This window comes from Electrona antarctica, assembly GCF_951216825.1.
Source record: "Electrona antarctica genome assembly, chromosome: 3".
In the NCBI taxonomy this organism is placed as follows: Eukaryota; Metazoa; Chordata; class Actinopteri; order Myctophiformes; family Myctophidae; genus Electrona; species Electrona antarctica.
The window spans coordinates 15940577-15958716 of NC_136808.1; the positions used below are offsets into that span (position 1 = coordinate 15940577).

At 41.6% G+C, this 18140-nt stretch overlaps 1 protein-coding gene across 2 annotated transcripts in view; it reads left to right on the forward strand.

The window, feature by feature from the left end:
* The window catches only part of ankrd11 (ankyrin repeat domain 11), a 172831-nt gene that overhangs the window by 138908 nt on the left and 15783 nt on the right, over positions 1 to 18140 (forward strand). For both annotated transcript variants that reach the window (XM_079497837.1, XM_079497838.1), the window contains exons 4-6: positions 3280 to 3418; positions 14873 to 15049; positions 17453 to 17653. In XM_079497837.1, the coding sequence (XP_079353963.1) occupies positions 3280 to 3418; positions 14873 to 15049; positions 17453 to 17653 (517 nt within the window). The remainder of the gene's footprint in view (positions 1 to 3279; positions 3419 to 14872; positions 15050 to 17452; positions 17654 to 18140) is intronic.

An 18140-nucleotide genomic window follows, 5' to 3' on the forward strand; every position in this document is an offset into this window, starting at 1 on the left:
CACTTGCCAGTGTTGTGAATCCCCAAATTTCACCAATTGCGTTTTAAGCTGCCAACTAGATTTTTAAAGCAGGGCAGTAGGCAGTAGAGGCTTGTAAATTAATAGATGACTGCCAAAATTGCTGGTAGACAGAATTAGCATCCAATATGTTCGAGGGGTGGATGTTGTTTATTTCCCAGATTGGCAGTGTGTAAGCTTATGTTTATTTTAATAGTTGGGTTATGCTTTATTTTTCAGCAGTATTCTTTTGCAGCAGTATTCTTTTGCTACTAGTACAAGAAACAAAACTATTTAATTGATTGATTGATTACTTCATTAGTCAGAAATGTAAACGGCACATGGTACAGTCAGGCTAAAAACTGTTCGTTTAGTGTCTAATTAACCCCAAGATTGCCTGCCTATTCTTCACAATGACTGACAAATGTTGTGATTAAACATGAGTTGAAAGAATAAATAAGAGCGGTCTATAACAGCGAATGGGGATGCACACGCAGATTAGTCACACCAACGGACCGACATGCTGAAACAACAGTCGGACATGCGCTGCTCCCGTGCTTGCAGTTAGGTTTCTGGTTTAAGGACTTCAGTGTTTTGTACCATACTATTGTATGTATAAGTACAGAACAAAGAATGTTTGCTTTCGCCATCTTTGTTGAAGAAGAGTCTGGGCAATTATGATTTAGTCTTACTAGAAACACTAAAAGTTTCTAAGGGTTTGAGGTAGGTTGTTGGTCTAATGACAATCGGACCAATAGTATGTCTACTCTAAACTAAAGCATGTAACACAGGGAATGAACAATTGCATATAAAAGTACTTGTACCTGTCAGTACTATGATGTCATATTGATGATATCAGGGATCTCCATAATGGTATATGGGCATAAGAGGCACACGGACGGATCGATACAGAAATGTGTGGATTCATAGATATTTCTACACTCCGTTGTGCTCCGATTGATGCGACTGTTCTCGAGATATGCAGACACGGACAGACACAGATAGATACAATAGATATGCCTTTATCTGTAGAGGCAGTAGAGGGATTCTGTGTATTTGTGTATAGATATCCCATCTATTGGTTTGAAAGGTAATCTTTGCCCATCATGCATGTAAGGCTGAGTCTTATGGTGCTTCTTCACATCACCTGCACAGAATGGTGCAGAACGGCAAGCATTTGGTCTTACCCACATCGTGGAGCCTGCTTTGCATCTCCATTAAACAATATATCGTCGTAAAAAGAGGTTGGAAGAGAGAAAGTATTGCTAAAAGGAGAAATAAATGTATTTGGGATATACACTAAAGAGTGGAGATGTTGGCTTTGTTTGTTGGTGTAAGCAAACATGTATTTTGTTATCTTTCTCAACTATATAGCTTGTAACATTATGACTGTCTTTGGCTATATTCTGAATTTTCAAAACATGTCTACCTCTCATTGATTTGGTCGTAACATTTTGCTTAGCCATCACAGCACTCCATCTCTTTGGGCTGTCGACACAAAGATATCACGATACAAATACAAAGAATCACTTTGTATGCCTGGACCACATGTCTTCACTCTTTAACCTTGATTAAAGTCCATCCACTTCTTGCATTCTAATATTTAACCGATGGTTGATTACTTTTAGTTTCCAATTCAAAAAAGCAACTGAAATGTTACTCCACTCTGGAGACCATAACATACAATGCAAGGCAGTGTTTCATATATTTTAGTGAATTTTAGAATAAGCTAAATCAGTGGTTCCCAAAGTGTGGTCCGGGGACCCCCAGGGGTACCTGAGGGAGTTCCAGGGGGTCCCCAGCTAAATCTTCTTTTGTGTATCATCAGCTATCACCAGCTAAATGATAGTTTGGAACCAAATGGAGCCTTAATGGACCTGTAACTCTGAGAGTTAAAATAACATTGATTTTACAATATAAATTGGGGATCCTAGAGATAGAAATGCCATTAAATGGGGGTCCGTAGCCTAATGCATGTCAAACTGGGGGTCCTTGAAATTAAACCGGTTGAGAATCTTCTCTTATGTGGGTCCCTGGCATATCTTTTCAAATGGGGGTCCGTAGCCTAATGCATGTCAAACTGGGGGTCCTTGAAATTAAACCGGTTGAGAATCTTCTCTTATGTGGGTCAAATGGGGGTCCGCCGGCTGATTAGTGTCAATTTGGGGGTCCTTGACATGAAATAGTTTGGGAACCACTGTGCTAGATACTATATCAGCTCTCAGTAAAACTTTAATAAATGACTAGTAAATTAGTTTTTGTTTAAAAAAACAACTAATGCTCACTGTAACATAGACATCTGCTGGAGCAGCCTGTGATTGCTTCCAGCAGCTGTAGACCACAGAGCCTAGCCGGCGTCAGCCTAGTCTCCTGTCGCTGAGCCTGGTTCTTTCTGCTGCTGCCAGAAAGCCAGGAACCAAGGAGGAAATTCCATGGAAAAGTTACGCTCCGCAAGGCCCTAATGGCTGCAAGACTGATGCTGAAGGCAGAGAAAGACCCAGACTATAGCAGGAGGGGAGTACGTTAGTTACTATATGTACAGCTTCTTCCTGCTTGCGTCTTTGTCTGCTCCTCATTCTTGTAACCACACTAATGACTAGAGCAGTGCCCGTTGGGCTCTGGCCTACTTGGAACGATGCAAGTTGGAAATGAATGCCCCACCCAGTAATTATGTCTTTGTCCCTTTTATGCCCATATATGGAGTTATTTGTCAGGCATGCCCAAATATAGTCTATGCAGATGCCAGCTCCATATATGGAGATCTAGGGGTGATCAGGTGTGATCAATTGGCTAATTTGGGCCCTGTCCAGTGTCCCTTTTATGTCCATATATGGAGATTTCTGTGTCTCTCTGTGTCCCTTTATTCCTATATATGGAGTTCTGTGTCAGGCATGCCCAAATATGGAGTGTTGTGATGTCAGAACAGCACTGACCTGATGAAGATATGTTGATCAAAACATTGTCTTTAACTTAATAAAGTCATTCCTTTGCCTAAAGGTGCGTTCAGAGTTGAATATGTATATTCTCCTCCGTTCGTCCCGTTTGTGTTGCGCCAGGTCGCGCCGCTCCCGTTCGCGCAACTATCGTCTTTGCATTGACCTTGTATGTAATCGCGCCGCTCTAACCATCCAAGTCTGAACGCAGCTTAAGAATGTTGTGCGCCATATAATTTACATGCCAATTTCTGATGACTGTATTTTTGTATATATTATAAATGTAATTTAATTTGGTATGGAAATGATGTTAAACTCTGCACTGTTTTCTGTTTTGCTTCTATCGCAGGATAAAGATAAAGTTTTGTCAAACAAGACGCCCAAATTGGAGCGCAACGATGGGGTCAAAGAGATGAAAGAGAAGGCACCTAAAAGGAAGCTTCCCTTTACTGTTGGAGCCAATGGAGACCAGAAAGATTCTGACTCAGGTAAGGGCTTGTTGTTGGCTTTCTGACACGTTCTGTGTTTTCTGTATCCCACGTGGCCTATAAGTGACAACTACAATGGAGAACGCATGTTATTACACGTGCTAACGTCCTCCCCTGTAGGAAGTAGACGGGCATGGTCTTAGATATGCCGGGGAGGGGAGGGAGCGCATGGCAGTGTGAAGTGGAAAGGCTTTCTTTAAAGGAATACTTCACGCAGGGTTGCCATGTTGGCTTGTTTCCCGCCAAAGTTGGCTTGTTTTTTTTTCCAGAGTTGCGTTTTTTTCCCCCCGGTTGGCGGGTTGCGTTTTTTTGGGCTTGTTTTAAAAAAATAGGTGGCTTGTTTTGAATATCAAACAAGCCTACATTTCTTTGATGTATATGCTATAAATACCCATAGGTTTGAGGAAGTGTCACATTGAGTGACAGAATCGGTCTGGTGTCTCAACTATGTGTGGAATAGTATAATAAATGACCAAAACATTCATAATTATAGACATAGATAGTATTTATAATGATAAATGCATCAAATATTTATTTATTAGTATTATATGGCGATCGATATTATTGGGCTTGTTTTGGCTTGTTTTTTGAGGGAAGATTTGGCTTATTTCTCTCGCTAAGAGTTGGCTTGTTTTGGGCTTGTTTTTGGAGGTGGGTTGGCTTATTTCTCTCACAAGAGTTGGCAACACTGCTTCACAGCCAAATGGCTCAATTGCTCACTCCATGAAGCCTTGAATTCAGGGAGAACCTTTGGTGTTCTTTGTAGTGAATCAAGTATAAAGAAAATACTTGATGAATTGAAGTAAAATAGCGGTCTACGATTAACTATACCATTTATAAACTCCCGTACAACTCTCACATTATAAGCCCATTTTAGCCAAATGTTCTGTATCCAGTCATATGCTCAGTACTTTCAAAACACCATGTGGGTGACATTACACAACAGTGTATTATGTTGTTGGTAGGATGAGTTCAGAGGGCAATCAAATGTACCCTTTATTGTCAATAGCATTCTGCTATTGTGTTTCCTTTCTGTATTATTTGCACTTGTAAATATAGCACATGAAGTACGTGTCAAATGTACCCTTTATTGTCAATAGCATTCTGCTATTGTGTTTCCTTTCTGTATTATTTGCACTTGTAAATATAGCACATGAAGTAGGTGTCAAATTTACCCTTTATTGTCAATAGCATTATGCTATTGTGTTTCCTTTCAGTATTATTTGCACTTGTAAATATAGCACATGAAGTAGGTGGCAATTGTTATCCTTGTAAATAAAAATCACACCCGTGTGAACTGAGTGGTGCAACTCCCCCCCTTCCCCCCCCCCTCGCTCATTAGCAGGCAACAGTGCAGCACTATCTCTCTCTCTCTGTTTCTGGCACGACAGCGCCCCTACTGGTACTCATGAGTCACACATGAGTCACACACAAACATAGGTTAACACATAGTCACACACATAGGTTAACACGGACATTGCTGTTCCTTGGAGTGGTTGCACCACTCAAAAATGACTGTGTAGAAATAAACTGAACATTTTCTTACATCAGCTTCGTTAGAAGTGTCTTTGTGTGGCACTCTTTTAGAACCATAGAATAGGGTGCTTGGTTATTAAGAAACGTTTAACCTTAATGCTGTAAACGAGAACTTAATCAGTATTCAGCAACTGCATGTCCTATTTTTTGCCTCAATGTTTCCAGAAACTTCTTTTGACAGGCTGTATATTTTAAAATGGAGATTGTTTCTAGATAGCATTTTAGCATTTTAGCTTAGCACTGTTTCAACAAAGCAAGGAAGGCAGTTTTCATGGGGGTGTTACTTGATGACAATCACCCCTAGGGGGGGGGGGGGGGGGGGGGGTAGTAAGAGGGGGGTCCAGTTACAGTACAATGGAAAAGCTAAATAAACCGAGTAGACAGTAGAGTAGAGAAGAGGCATGCCGGTGAGCCAGGACTATCTATGGAAAAGGACCATTGGATTATGCTGTGAGAGTTCTATTGGAGTTTATAAATGGACTTTTGATATAGTTTTGCTGGTGCTGAACATGGATGTTATATGTAGCATGAAGTCAAATAATGAAGTATTCTCTTCATTTTTTGATTATTCAATTCACCGCAAAGGAATGCGAGAAATTCACTTAAATTCTTCACATGGTAAGTAATTGATAGATGAAAACGTAATTTGGGGATTGATGCTTTAGTTCTTCTGTGTTTGGCAGAGGGTTGCAGAAGTACGTTATTTTGTTTTGTTTTTATTTAGTAGTCAAAAGGAGCTACTTAATCCACACATAATCAAGAGCCAATTTAGTGGAGATTTGTCTGACATGCAGGTCTGGCTGAGGTGAGGTTTTGGCGGTGTGTTGTTGTATTGTTGTTTTTATTAGAGGGGAGGAATAGTGCTGCTGCTTTTTGTTTTGGGGCTTTGTGGGTCTGAATTGGGTTTGTTGTTAATGGTCAGAATTAAACCATATCTTTTCTAACACAACTGAGTTACTACATTAGTTCATGACCAGTAATTTCTCATGCAAATGGCTTGTGTCCACCTGTAGATATGGAGTAGTGGTAGGAGTCCTGTTGTGCTTCATGACTGTGTATAGCTTTAATACCAAGTGTGTATCTGTTATCTGTGTGTGGACTTGGGGCTGTGTGCAATGTGCATTAGTGTTACTGTCGCTCATAGGAATCAGGAATGAGTGGAATGTCCCTCATTGCTACTATGATGTCAGCATGGTCAGTTTATTTGTTTGTGTGTGTTGAGGGGGGGGGGGGGACTACTACTATCTTTCTTATTTGCCATTGTTTTGAAATGTGTCTTTGTGTTGGAGTTATTACCACTGTTGTCTGGGTTTAGCTCCACTGGTCACATTTGTTGTCTTTGACTTAATTTAGCAGTTTGCTTCTTTGGGTGGTTTTGCACATTTCCTCAGGCCTTTGGCAGGTCAAACAATCCCCCGTCCAGGGGAAGGGAAGCATGCTCTTGCCTCAGGAACAGTTGTCTGTTTGTATGCAAATAACATTAACCTATTGTTTGGTTTAAGTCTATTGTTTGGTTGGGATATCTGCTCTTCCCATCCCACTCCCATCCATTCCCCTTTCATATGTCTCCTGTTTGTATGCTAATAACATTAACCTGTCTATTGTTTGGTTGGGATATCTGCTCTTCCCATCCCGCTCCCATCCATTCCCCTTTCACAATTTACATAACCACAGCCATATCCTATACTTGGGTCGTGGGAAAATTGCAGATCTACAAGACATTTTCGCAATTTTTTAATTTGTTTTTTTTTGCCTGTAATGACATCCCCCAAATATGGGTGCTGGGTTGAAAGTGCTTAAATGTTTAGACCCAGTACAAACTACACATAATCCAGAGTAAATCCTTAGTGTTATTTTAACTCTTATTCTAATAAACACTTTTGGTGCAACTTAGAGACACATCATCAGTGATGTATCCTGGGGTCTTCGGGTGTTTCGGGTCTCGCAACATCAGACACCACGGATCGTCCCGCTTGATCCACAGCCACATTTGTAGGAGGATTTTACAGTGTATTATTGTTGACAGACTCCTAGTTGTCACCAAAATAAAAAATCACACCCGTGTGAACTGAGTGGTGTAAGGTATTATATAGCCTGATCAGCTATGACGTAATGAAATCAGCTCTGACGTAATGAAATCACACCCGGGTGAACTGGGTGACCGTAGCAACCATGCTCATTTTTTGAGCACAGACTAACAAAGCCAGTTGAAATCACACCCGGGTGAACTGGGTGACCGTAGCAACCATGCTCATTTTTTTGCACTAACAAAGCCAGTTGTAGGAGTGGTTTACACCACTCAAAAATGGTGGAATCCAATAGAAATGTCATGATACTTTACACACAGTGCAAACAGTTGAGCTTCTTTCTGCCCATACCAGTTAAGTTAGACATGACACAACGAGTTGAAATGAGCACAGTTTGGAGTTTAGTGAATGATGTCTGTTTGGGAGACACCCAACAGTCTCATTACTCATGGTCCTTATTAGGGATGTGCCGATGAGACATTTTGGCCAATATCGATATCCGATATAATTAATTGCTGTTATGGCCGATATTACCGATGTCGATATGATCTCATTCTGTATTGAAAAATTATAATAATTTTGTCCATTCTGAAAAATACATGTAACAGGGTGTCTGCACTGCAGGCTATAGGCAAGTCAGATTTAACTTTTTAATACCTTTATATTGTGAGCTTGTAGATCTGTTCAAGCTGTTATTTGGGCTTGTTTATCAGTGAAGACAGACCGATTAATCGGACCAATTAATTAACCGGTCTGATTGATTAATTGAACCGATGCCGATTAATCTAAAAACAGCTCAAATCGGCCGATACCGATGTGTTTGCCGATTAATCTCCCATCACTAGTCCTTATAGATGACATCATGCTAATAAGTCAGCTTGCCTCTTTCTGTATTGCTTTTTCGTTTTATTTCGGTTTTTGCCCAGGGACCGCAAATGCAAAATTGGTGACATAGCTAACGCTGGCCCAACAGTTCGCTGTGTTGGCCTGTGTTAAATAAATAAACCTTGGGTGATACTTAAGTTTAGCCTCAGTGGCTACGAGCAATGTTTTCTAAAAGTAATTTCCCATTCTGGCTTCTCATTTATTAATATCAGTGTTCAAACACATTGTTTCTTTACACCTGTAAACCTGTCAATAAAATGACCCTGCTTATCCAGTATCCACAAGGCTTAGATGAAAACATTTGTGTGTGTGTGTGTGTGTGTGTGTGTGTGTGTGTGTGTGTGTGTGTGTGTGTGTGTGTGTGTGTGTGTGTGTGTGTGTGTGTGTGTGTGTGTGTGTGTGTGTGTGTGTGTGTGTGTGTGTGTGTGTGTGTGTGTGTGTGTGTGTGTGTGCATTAGCCCACATGTATATAATTGCATTAATACTCCACTCATGCAGTTGATTGTCATCCACAACTAATCACACTCATGGAGTAGCGACATTCTTTGCAAAGCCTGAGAAAATTATTATTATTCATGCTTGCTTGTGCGTGTTTAGTCTGATCTTAAGTTGTTTTGGCCTTGCTGGGCAATTGTCTCTCCACTAGTCTGGACTCTGGACTGCCATTTTCACTCAAAGGACCACAATGGAAATAAGTGCAAAACAAGGAAGTGATGTGGCTCGCTCTGATGGCGCAAAGCGTAGCTACTTAATTTAATAGTTGTATTAGGTTAATATTGCTATATGTTTGTAACCGTTTTAGAAAAGCAATAAGCCACTCGAGGCCCCAGCTTACCGGGTATTTTACAATGGCTGGGGGGTAGAAGACCCTCCGCTCCGCGTCAGGTCTGCCTACGCCCCCAGCCATTGTAAAATACCTGGTAACCTGAGACCTCTCGTGGCTTATAGCTTAATTATATAGCGCCTTTATCCAAGGCGCTTTACAGAGATTGTGCATTACATTCACACACCGATGCCGGAGGAAACCATGCAAGGCACCAACCAGCACATCGGGAGCAATTAGGGGTTCAGAGGGTGAGAAATAGATGGAGCAAACGACGTCAGTCATTTTTTAAATAAATGTTTAGACTATTGTTGTAACTGTATAGAATCTACAGACAACAGTCAAGCAGCATAGTGTAGCTAACAATAGATCTCTGTGGTGTTATACCTGATGCCTCTGGTTCCCAAATGCTTTAGTTTTTGTGTGGTTCTTTGGCTCTTCTTTATGCCACTATTGCGGGAAAAAATTGCTTCTGTACATAAAGCCTCATTTATACATTGTCATATGAATATGTTGCTAATGCTAGCTGAACGTATTATTTTCGCTAAGTGACACAACCAAACCCCTGCCATGGGCAACATTTTTGATTGGCTGAGCACAGAATGTGATGTATGATGATGAAGCATGCCCCTCACTTTTTTGAGTGGTGCAAACCACTCCACCAATGGCGTTGTACCCGTGTACCCGTGTTTGTTCGTACCAAAAAAACGAGCATGGTTGCTATGGTTAGCAACCAAAAAAACGAGCATGGTTGCTATGGTTAGTATGTGACGTCACTGACATCACAGATATAACAATAAATGTGTAGTTGCACCACTCAGTTCACACGGGTGTGATTTTTTCTTTTCTTTTTGAGTGGTGCAAACCACTCCCAACAACTGGCTTTGTTAGTACCCGTGTGTGTTTGTGCCTGTAGGGGTGAGAATGGTTGCTATGGTTAGTATGTGACGTCACTGACATCACCGACAGATGCCGACAGATGCTTTCCTGGTTCTAATGTACAGTAACTATAACAATAAATGTGTAGTTGCACCACTGTGTGATTTTTTTACATCAATGGAAATTGTACAACTAACATGGGATGGAAGGCTAACTTGTATTGAGGTAGATCACCTGATGCTTGCTAACTCTTCTGCCGTATGTAAAGTGAATCAATCCAGTTTGGTTACCACGGCTGTGATGAATATTAAGCCTAAGCAAAATAGTTTATCTCACAAAGTTACAATTTATTCCAACAGCAGTAAGAACTTTTGAAGAAAACAAGACTGCATTGGTATGCAATGCTAGGGCTGTCCTGCTGGTGTGTATGTGTGTGCAATGTAGATTACAACCTTGCTGTTTACAAACGACAAAATCACCTAACCAAGGCAAGAGTAGAAGTGATGTGTGTGAGATGAGGACACCGTGCTTTTCAGGGAATCATTGTGTAGTTATGCAAGCTCTAGTTTCAGTGCGCCGCCCACCCTCCACAAAATCTCCAAGCCTCCCTTGACCTCCTCTGGAGCAGTGCTGGACAGCAGCATTCCTTCTCCCTGAGGTCACCCCCTTCCGCTTCTCTCTCCCTTCTTCCTCTTCACCACCAGCAGCCACAACAACATTCAGGAAACCATAAGTCTTCATAGATTTGTTTTATTCTATCTTATGGCCAATTTCATGGCCATTTCATCATCAGCTCATCTATGTCATTTATATAATATAATTACACATACATGTTCAACTGTTCTTCCTCTGTCAGTTGTTTAGGTTAATGATTGTTGTAGCACCTTTGACCACAGCTTAGCACAAACTTCACAATCACAGCAGATGGGCTAGGCTGTGAGCTAAAGCTTTATAGCTACAGTACATAGCGTGGGTGGCAGAAGGACACGGTGATTGTACAGATCTGTTGCTCACACCATTTTAACCCTGGCAGGCTGTAACGCACAGTATTGTATCTCCCTCTGTCTTCCAGACACTCTCACACCCTCTGAATAAAAAAGATTCACACTGTACTGGCTATACAGTTGCTGATTAATCCATCTAAACATGTTGTGTGCCACACACAAAGTATTTCGTCCTCTCTCCATTTCCCTGTTACACAACACAAAGCACTGACATCCTGTTGGCCATTTCCTGTCTCTTCTGCCTTAATTTCCTGTTTGTATTCGATGTGAGTTTCTGTAAAGCAGAACATTAACTTTTACTATATCTGATTTCCCTCTCTGTCTCAACTCTCTCCCCAATCCCCATCCCCCTCTCTTTCTCAGTGTCTCTCTTTCTCTGTCAACTCTCAACCTATGGACAGTACAAACAAGCTTGAATATACCTGGTTGAGCTGGTTAGTGTGGTTCTTCTGGCAATGGTAGCTGTTGGCTTGCTAACCTAACCGTCTCTTTGTTTGGCCAGCTCGACTAATCGCCTTTCTTCCTTTAGAGTCTAGCCAACACAATTGCTTTGTCTGCCTGCCATATCAAAGCCACTGGCATTTATGGCCAGACTGCTCTTGTGATCCACACCCATGGCTCAGGTTAGGGACCACAAAGCCAAAATGCTCCTTTTTTTGTTCGTGTTTTTGTGTTATCTTGTCAGTCAAGTTGTCGTCATCAGCAAAGGATAGTTTACTTTTCACTGTGCCAGTGTGCACAAGTTTACTTTACAAGGATAGTTTACTTTTCACTGTGCCAGTGTGCTAAGCTTTATAAGGAGAGCAAGGGCATACCTTTCCATCTGAAAGACGTTCTGCAGACATTCCATGGAACCTGGCACTAATGTTGCTTTGCGTCAATCTATCTTCATGTAATTACATGAAGGGGAATGGGAAATGTATGTGACATTTCCTGATTTGTGTGAAAGTGAAGTCGTTGCAGCTGAACATTCTTTGCATTCACGTGGAACTAGTTTACTGTGTCCTACACTTCACTTGATTACTTCATTAGATTCTTATTATCACATTTTTGCAAATGCAAACCTAAGGAAAACCAAGGGCGATCCCTTACTTTTGATTCATCTGGAAAGTATTTTCAGGATCCGCTGTGATTTTTATCCTGAATTTACACAGGGTTCTCGAAGTAACATAATTCAGGATCACAGCAGTGGAAGTTTGCTAAAGTATTATTTTGCATATGCTGATGTAGACAGTTGGCCATAGATATTGAATTTGAAAACATTCCCTGTGCCTGAACTTCATTTTTGTGTGTGTGTGTGTGTGTGTGTGTGTGTGTGTGTGTGTGTGTGTGTGTGTGTGTGTGTGTGTGTGTGTGTGTGTGTGTGTGTGTGTGTGTGTGTGTGTGTGTGTGTGTGTGTGTGTGTGTGTGTGTGTGTGTGTGTGTGTGTGTGTGTGTGTTACAAATTAGTCAGCCATATTGATATTATGCATAAACATACTCTAATCAGGGCGGCTCATTGGCAAGTCCCCAGACTACACGACAACACCGCACCGCCTACTTGTCGTTTAAAAGGACCTGTCCAAAGTGGGCTCAGTGGGGCCGAAAGGGGCCAAAAAGGATGCCACATTTGGCCTCACTCCATTGATGTTCTTTTGGTTCCAAACCAGTGACGTGTAAAGCTGGTGACTACTGATTGGTTGGAGAATCAGACTGTCAACACATACAACCACTCGTGTGGGGGACAGATATTAGTTTGCGAGTCACGGCTGCTATGCCAGTTGGTTTTTTATATTTGTATTTTTGAGGATGTGTTTATTGCTGATGTTAGAAATTCGGGTCGATAAGACTGAATTTTATTTGCCAGCTAGCACTGCTGTTGAGATTCCACAAAGCACCAAGAACATATAACCAACAAACACATTGACAGACGGCGGACAAATCGATCCTTGCGAGTTGGCATAAATTACAGCCACCCGTTATTGTTAAATTTATGTATTTGGATCCTCTCAGTGAGATGGCCCTCGTGTGTAACTGCTGGTGTAGAATGGGTGAAAGACTACATCGTGTTTGTTTGTGTGTTTACTCTGGCAGTGTACAGATGTACAGAACTAAATTGACCCAGCAGTTCCTTAAACACACACACAAATTATATAGCACAGTAAGTGTAGTGAAGTAGAGGGTGAAACTCAAGTTTTGTAGAATACGATTGACTACGTTTTTGTCTAGTTTGGGGACTTAGGTTTTGGGGGCTTAGGCTTAGTAGCAGGACAGCTAGCCGACATGCTAGATTGCTTCCTCAGAGCTAGTTTAGCTCTGAGCTAGTGCAGATTTGTCTTTGTGTTAGCGTCTGCAGTGTGTGTGAGACTGAGACTAAATGTGTTGTGGTGTCTCCCAGGAACCCAAACTTGCAAAAATACACCATGAATCTATTGAATCAACCACATAAGCCTTATTTAAAAATGTTCATAAAAATGGTATTAGTCATTTTTTTCTGAGAATCTTTTGAATCAAATGTTTTAATTAAAACATGTAGGTACGGTTAATAAGAAAAACCTGGATATTTACTCACACAAATGAGGTTACAACCCATTTTTGGGCCACGACCCCGTGATTGGAAAACACTGCTCTGGTGGATCAGCACAGTTGACTGGGTCCTTAAGTGTTGTTTCATAGCAATCCTCTGTAATGGTGAAGCAGTCTCATTACTGTGTTTCTAGTGCCCAGCCTTGTAAACACAGCCTGGAAAGGCTAGCATAGCATTTTTCTCTGCTCTGCTGCTCAACGAAAAAAAAGCATGTTTGGACTGCTTCTGTGGTTCCTGCTGTTTAAGTCGTAGCAGGAGGAATGTGTCTAAATGGCAAATGCCTCTGAGAACGTGAGAGTGTATCAGAGACGGTGGGTGGGGGTACATTAACTGTAAGTGTTCACAGATGTTAGTGAAAGTTCATCAGCTCCGTATTCATCACTGTGGAAAATCTTTCCCTGGAAAACCTTTAGCCACCGGAAGCCAGATCCGCCATGTTTCCCTCTTCCCCCATTAATTTTGTTTTTGTGGCCTTGAGCAACACTGCCAGTCATAGCACTACAGAAGTCCTAGTCAGACTCCGACACATCTGCCACTCTGCTGGTGTCTATGTACAAGCCTCTCAACGCAGTTGTATTCTATTTCGTTTTTTCTTAACCCTTATAGGGCTCATTTACACATCCCTGTCATGTGATGAACATACCGGTAACCAATTTAAAACTTTGAAATAGTAATTTTAGTCAAGTGACACAGTTGTGCAACGGAGTGTAAAGCAGACTCGTCATGAGTTTCCCTGCTGTCATAATTTAGTAATTACAGCGCAGTCATTTAATAATTAAATGTATTTATTTTTGTTATTGCTGATGCTTTAAACAGTGATACATTTTATTGGAGAAATAGACCTTACGGTTGGTCAATCATGATCAGTCCCCCCTTCCTTTTTGTGAGCTTGTAGATCTGCTATTTTTGCATGTGACACTGGCACACGAGTGTATCAATCAATCAATCTGGCTTTGTTATCATGTACACGGGTACTTTCACACCTAAGACAATCCACAAGGGGTAGATTGTCTGTCACGTCCTGGACACACTGCCACTGAAAATAATTGTGGTCCACTGTGTGGAGTAGCTGCTTTTATCCAGTAGCACTATGTCTCAGTCAGGCAAGCTAAGCGGCATGACCTTGGCCAGGCCACATTGAGTTGAAATGTACACCAACTATTTCATAATAACTGTAGCTCTGCCAAGTTGCAGTGGCCCTGTACCCTCCACTCCTCTCTGACTGACTGACTTGGATACAGACAGACAAGCATAAACAAGACACTGTGCCTACTGTAACCTCCGTACCCCATGGGCACCTGGGTAATCACCCAGTAAAGTCACCTCTGTCACCTTGACACCAGCAGGCGCCTAAAATATATGGACCTTACCTCGATGCTATACACAATCATATGTTCACAGACGCTAACTTAGACAAGAGGCGCCTGACTTGTTACCAGTGGAAGATACCAGGAGATATATTGAATGACATCGACCAGCCTGTGCTTTACTTTGAATCAGTGACATTCACAGATGTATTTAACAAATAATATTATATCACAATATTTACACTACGTCAATTCACAGTAATGAAGAAAGTTACTGGCCAGAAGTGTCAATAATACCAAAAAGAATACCGGTATGCATATTGCACTTGTATTCTCATAACTAAGTGGTCTAAAAATCTGTTTTTGTGTGTGTTTGTGTGCTCAGTAAGCTTTACATGGTTTGCTTTGCCCCTCTCTCTCTTTACAGAGAAGCAAGGTCCGGAGCGGAAGCGCATTAAAAAGGAGCCTACCAACACCCGGAAGGCAGGCTTGCCGTTTGGTATGGAGAGGCCAGGGATCCGGGCCGGGCATTACCCCCTCTCTGAGCGGCAGCAGGTGGCCTTGCTCATGCAAATGACAGCTGAAGAGTCCGTCAACAGTCCAGGTGCGTGCTTGTAATGGAGGCCACGTCTTCCCTGGGGGTCAGTGGTGGCTGACGAGGAACACAGTGACATCCTCAGTGTTAATTCAACTCTGAGAGTTGCAATACATTTGTAGACTCTCGGAGACACCAATGGATGAATTTAATACGGAGGACTTTATGGTGAAGGAGTGGAGCTATGTGTGAGTGACGTGTGTGTCCGTCCGTGCGAGGTGGGTGGGTAGCATTTGTGGTTCGTGTTAATCATAAGGGTACGTGCATAGGGGTCAAATTGTATGCTGCTGGCGTGACTGCAACGTGCCTCTGTCACTCATCACCCGCTTGCCACACCATTGTGCCATGCTCCAGTGAAGAACAGACCCTGCCGCTTAATTAGATTTAAATTATACAAGATAACCCTCATCAATTCACATTATTGCAGCGCTGTGTACATCTGCTGTCTTCGTCTACGTGCGCTGGGCCTTGTTGTTTTGCGTCAACAAACGTTCATACACTTGTTTTTTGGGAAAACGGCACAAACAAATTAAACAAATTATGGGGGAGATGAAAGTAACGTCCTCAGTGATGTTGTGTTGGTGTGAGACTGACAATCTTTTTGCAATTACATTCAGGGTCCTTTCAATTATTGCTTTGTTTGTTTCATATCTGATCTGGTTCCTGCTATTGGATTAATTCAGTGTTTCAGTTATACATGTTGGGTTTCCATCGTCAAGGAATTGTTCTTTATATTAGTGGAACACTAAATAAAATTCTGTGTAAATAAAATTCTGTGTACACATTTTTGTGTACACAAAATTCTGTGTACACAGAACCATGATGTATGTGTGCTACACTATGTATATTCATTCCATTAGTGTATGCCTGAAGGAATGCCCATAGATTACGTGAGTTTCAAATAGCATTTGGGACAATAGCTGTGGAAACTCAATAATGTAAATGTGATTAAGGCTTGCATTTAATCTTGTAAATGTGATGAAATGAGCTTTACTGAAGTTGGTCCTACCACTTGGCTGCTGATTTCTAGACCTAGCCTGCCCCCTACTGGCTAGGAGGGGTTCACGCGGTTTGTTTTTGTCTGTTGTCATCGACAGTCATGGATAGTATTGCATTGATGTTATTGTTATTATTTTAAAAAGAATCACACTCGTATGAAGTGAGGGGCGCCCACTGTGGCTGGCACATGTCACTGCTTAAAGCAAACATTAAAAGTCTATAGACTTGGCTGCCACATATGGCAGAGTCACATTCATTCATTAATTTCAGATTCACTGCCACTATATAGTACGTTACAAGAGACATGAATGCACGTGTGTTCACAAGAGGTTTTTATATTGGCCACATGAAGTCTCATGTCGTCAATGTTTGTTTAACTACTGTAAACAAACATTAACCCATTTTGGGCGGGAACCCCTTTTGGTGTTTTAAACATGTTATAATTTAGCTATTGAAAAATAGCAGATCTACAAGCTCATAGCGCGCCACCGAGTGGCGCACTACGAGCTTGTAGGTCTGCTATTTTTGAAAAATCGTGAAAACATTTATTTCAGAAAATTGGAGGATTTAGAAGATTCTTTTTCAATTTTGAGGTCAGGCCTAAATGGGTTAAAATCCTTGCAGACTTGGCTGCCTCATGACGACACGTTTAGTGCCCTAAAACAAACATGAAATGTCCATAGATTTGGCTGCCATATGACGTAATTTCAAAAGCCAGGCATTGGTGTGTCTAGCGCCTCTCAAGAGAATGTCTTTTTACATCGTGGATCCTATGGTGTGAGCCGTCTTGTAGACCAGGGGTTCTCGCGACGGGACCGCGATTGACCGTCAAAAACATAGTCTTTGGTTAGAAATTAGAATTGGACGGATTGATTTAGATCAAGAGTTATTCACGTTTGAAGATATTTCCTCTCATCCACTAAAATGGAGGGGGACCACTTTGGATGACGTCCCAACCAGAAATGACATTGAATGTTGCCCAACAGGCGCTCCCAGCCTGTGGAGCGGAGCGCTCGGTTACGATATCATGTCCTGTGATTAATCTCTGTCCTGGGCGACGAGTGGGATTATTTGATAAAACGGAGACCGCTCGGAGTGTTAAATAAACGTTAAATACAATTATGATGTCATAGACTGACACTGTCCACATGACAACCGAGATCTACAAGAAAGCCACATTATTAGACTCTAGTCTTGTTATCTCCACCAGGCTGTAGGTTTAGGCAAGCGGGAGATCATGTTTTCACACTTTCTGTCTGGGCTTAATCTCACAAACCTCGACCTAGCTTGCATACCACTGATTGTGTGAACCTTTCTATTTTGTATTTTTTTTTTTTTTTTTTAATGTAAAACATGGAGTATGTTCTCTCTACGTGCTTCTTTTTAACACAATTGTATTTTTCATCTGTGCAGACACAACACCAAAGCACCAGTCACAGTCCACCATGGGTCAGAAGGGAACGCCAAACTCTGCATCTAAAACCAAAGACAAAGTGAACAAGCGGAATGAGAGGGGTGAGACTCGGCTGCACAGGGCAGCGATCCGCGGAGAGGCACGGCGCATCAAGGAGCTCATCAGTGAAGGCGCTGATGTGAATGTAAAAGACTTTGCAGGTGAGACGCAATTCTACTTGGAACAATTTTGTCCGTACACCGAATCTCGTCTGCAAACGTTGCCGATCTACAAAAGGTCATTTTGAGCTTGTAGATCAGCTATTATTATTTATTTTTGAGTGGTGCAACCACTCCCTTACGGACTTCAGGGCGACGGTACACAGTACCTTCTCTGAAGGCTAGGGCTTCACGATTCTTTGTTCCATATAGGACTTATGAACAAGCAGGCCTCATCTCAGTTCTGTGCATACAATGTAATTGATGGCTCTTGGAACTATGACTGGTAGCCTTTTGTTAGGATTTGTTTCTTTTATTGTCAATGTATTGTGTGATCTGTTTGTATTGCCAAAAAAACATATTTACGACAGCATTTCAGAATTTCATATTCATTGGATCAATATTCATAAAAACCTGCACACAGACTCAACATCTTTCAGAAATGGTTAAAATAACTGATATGCAAGCTCACAACGTAGAGCTCGTATCT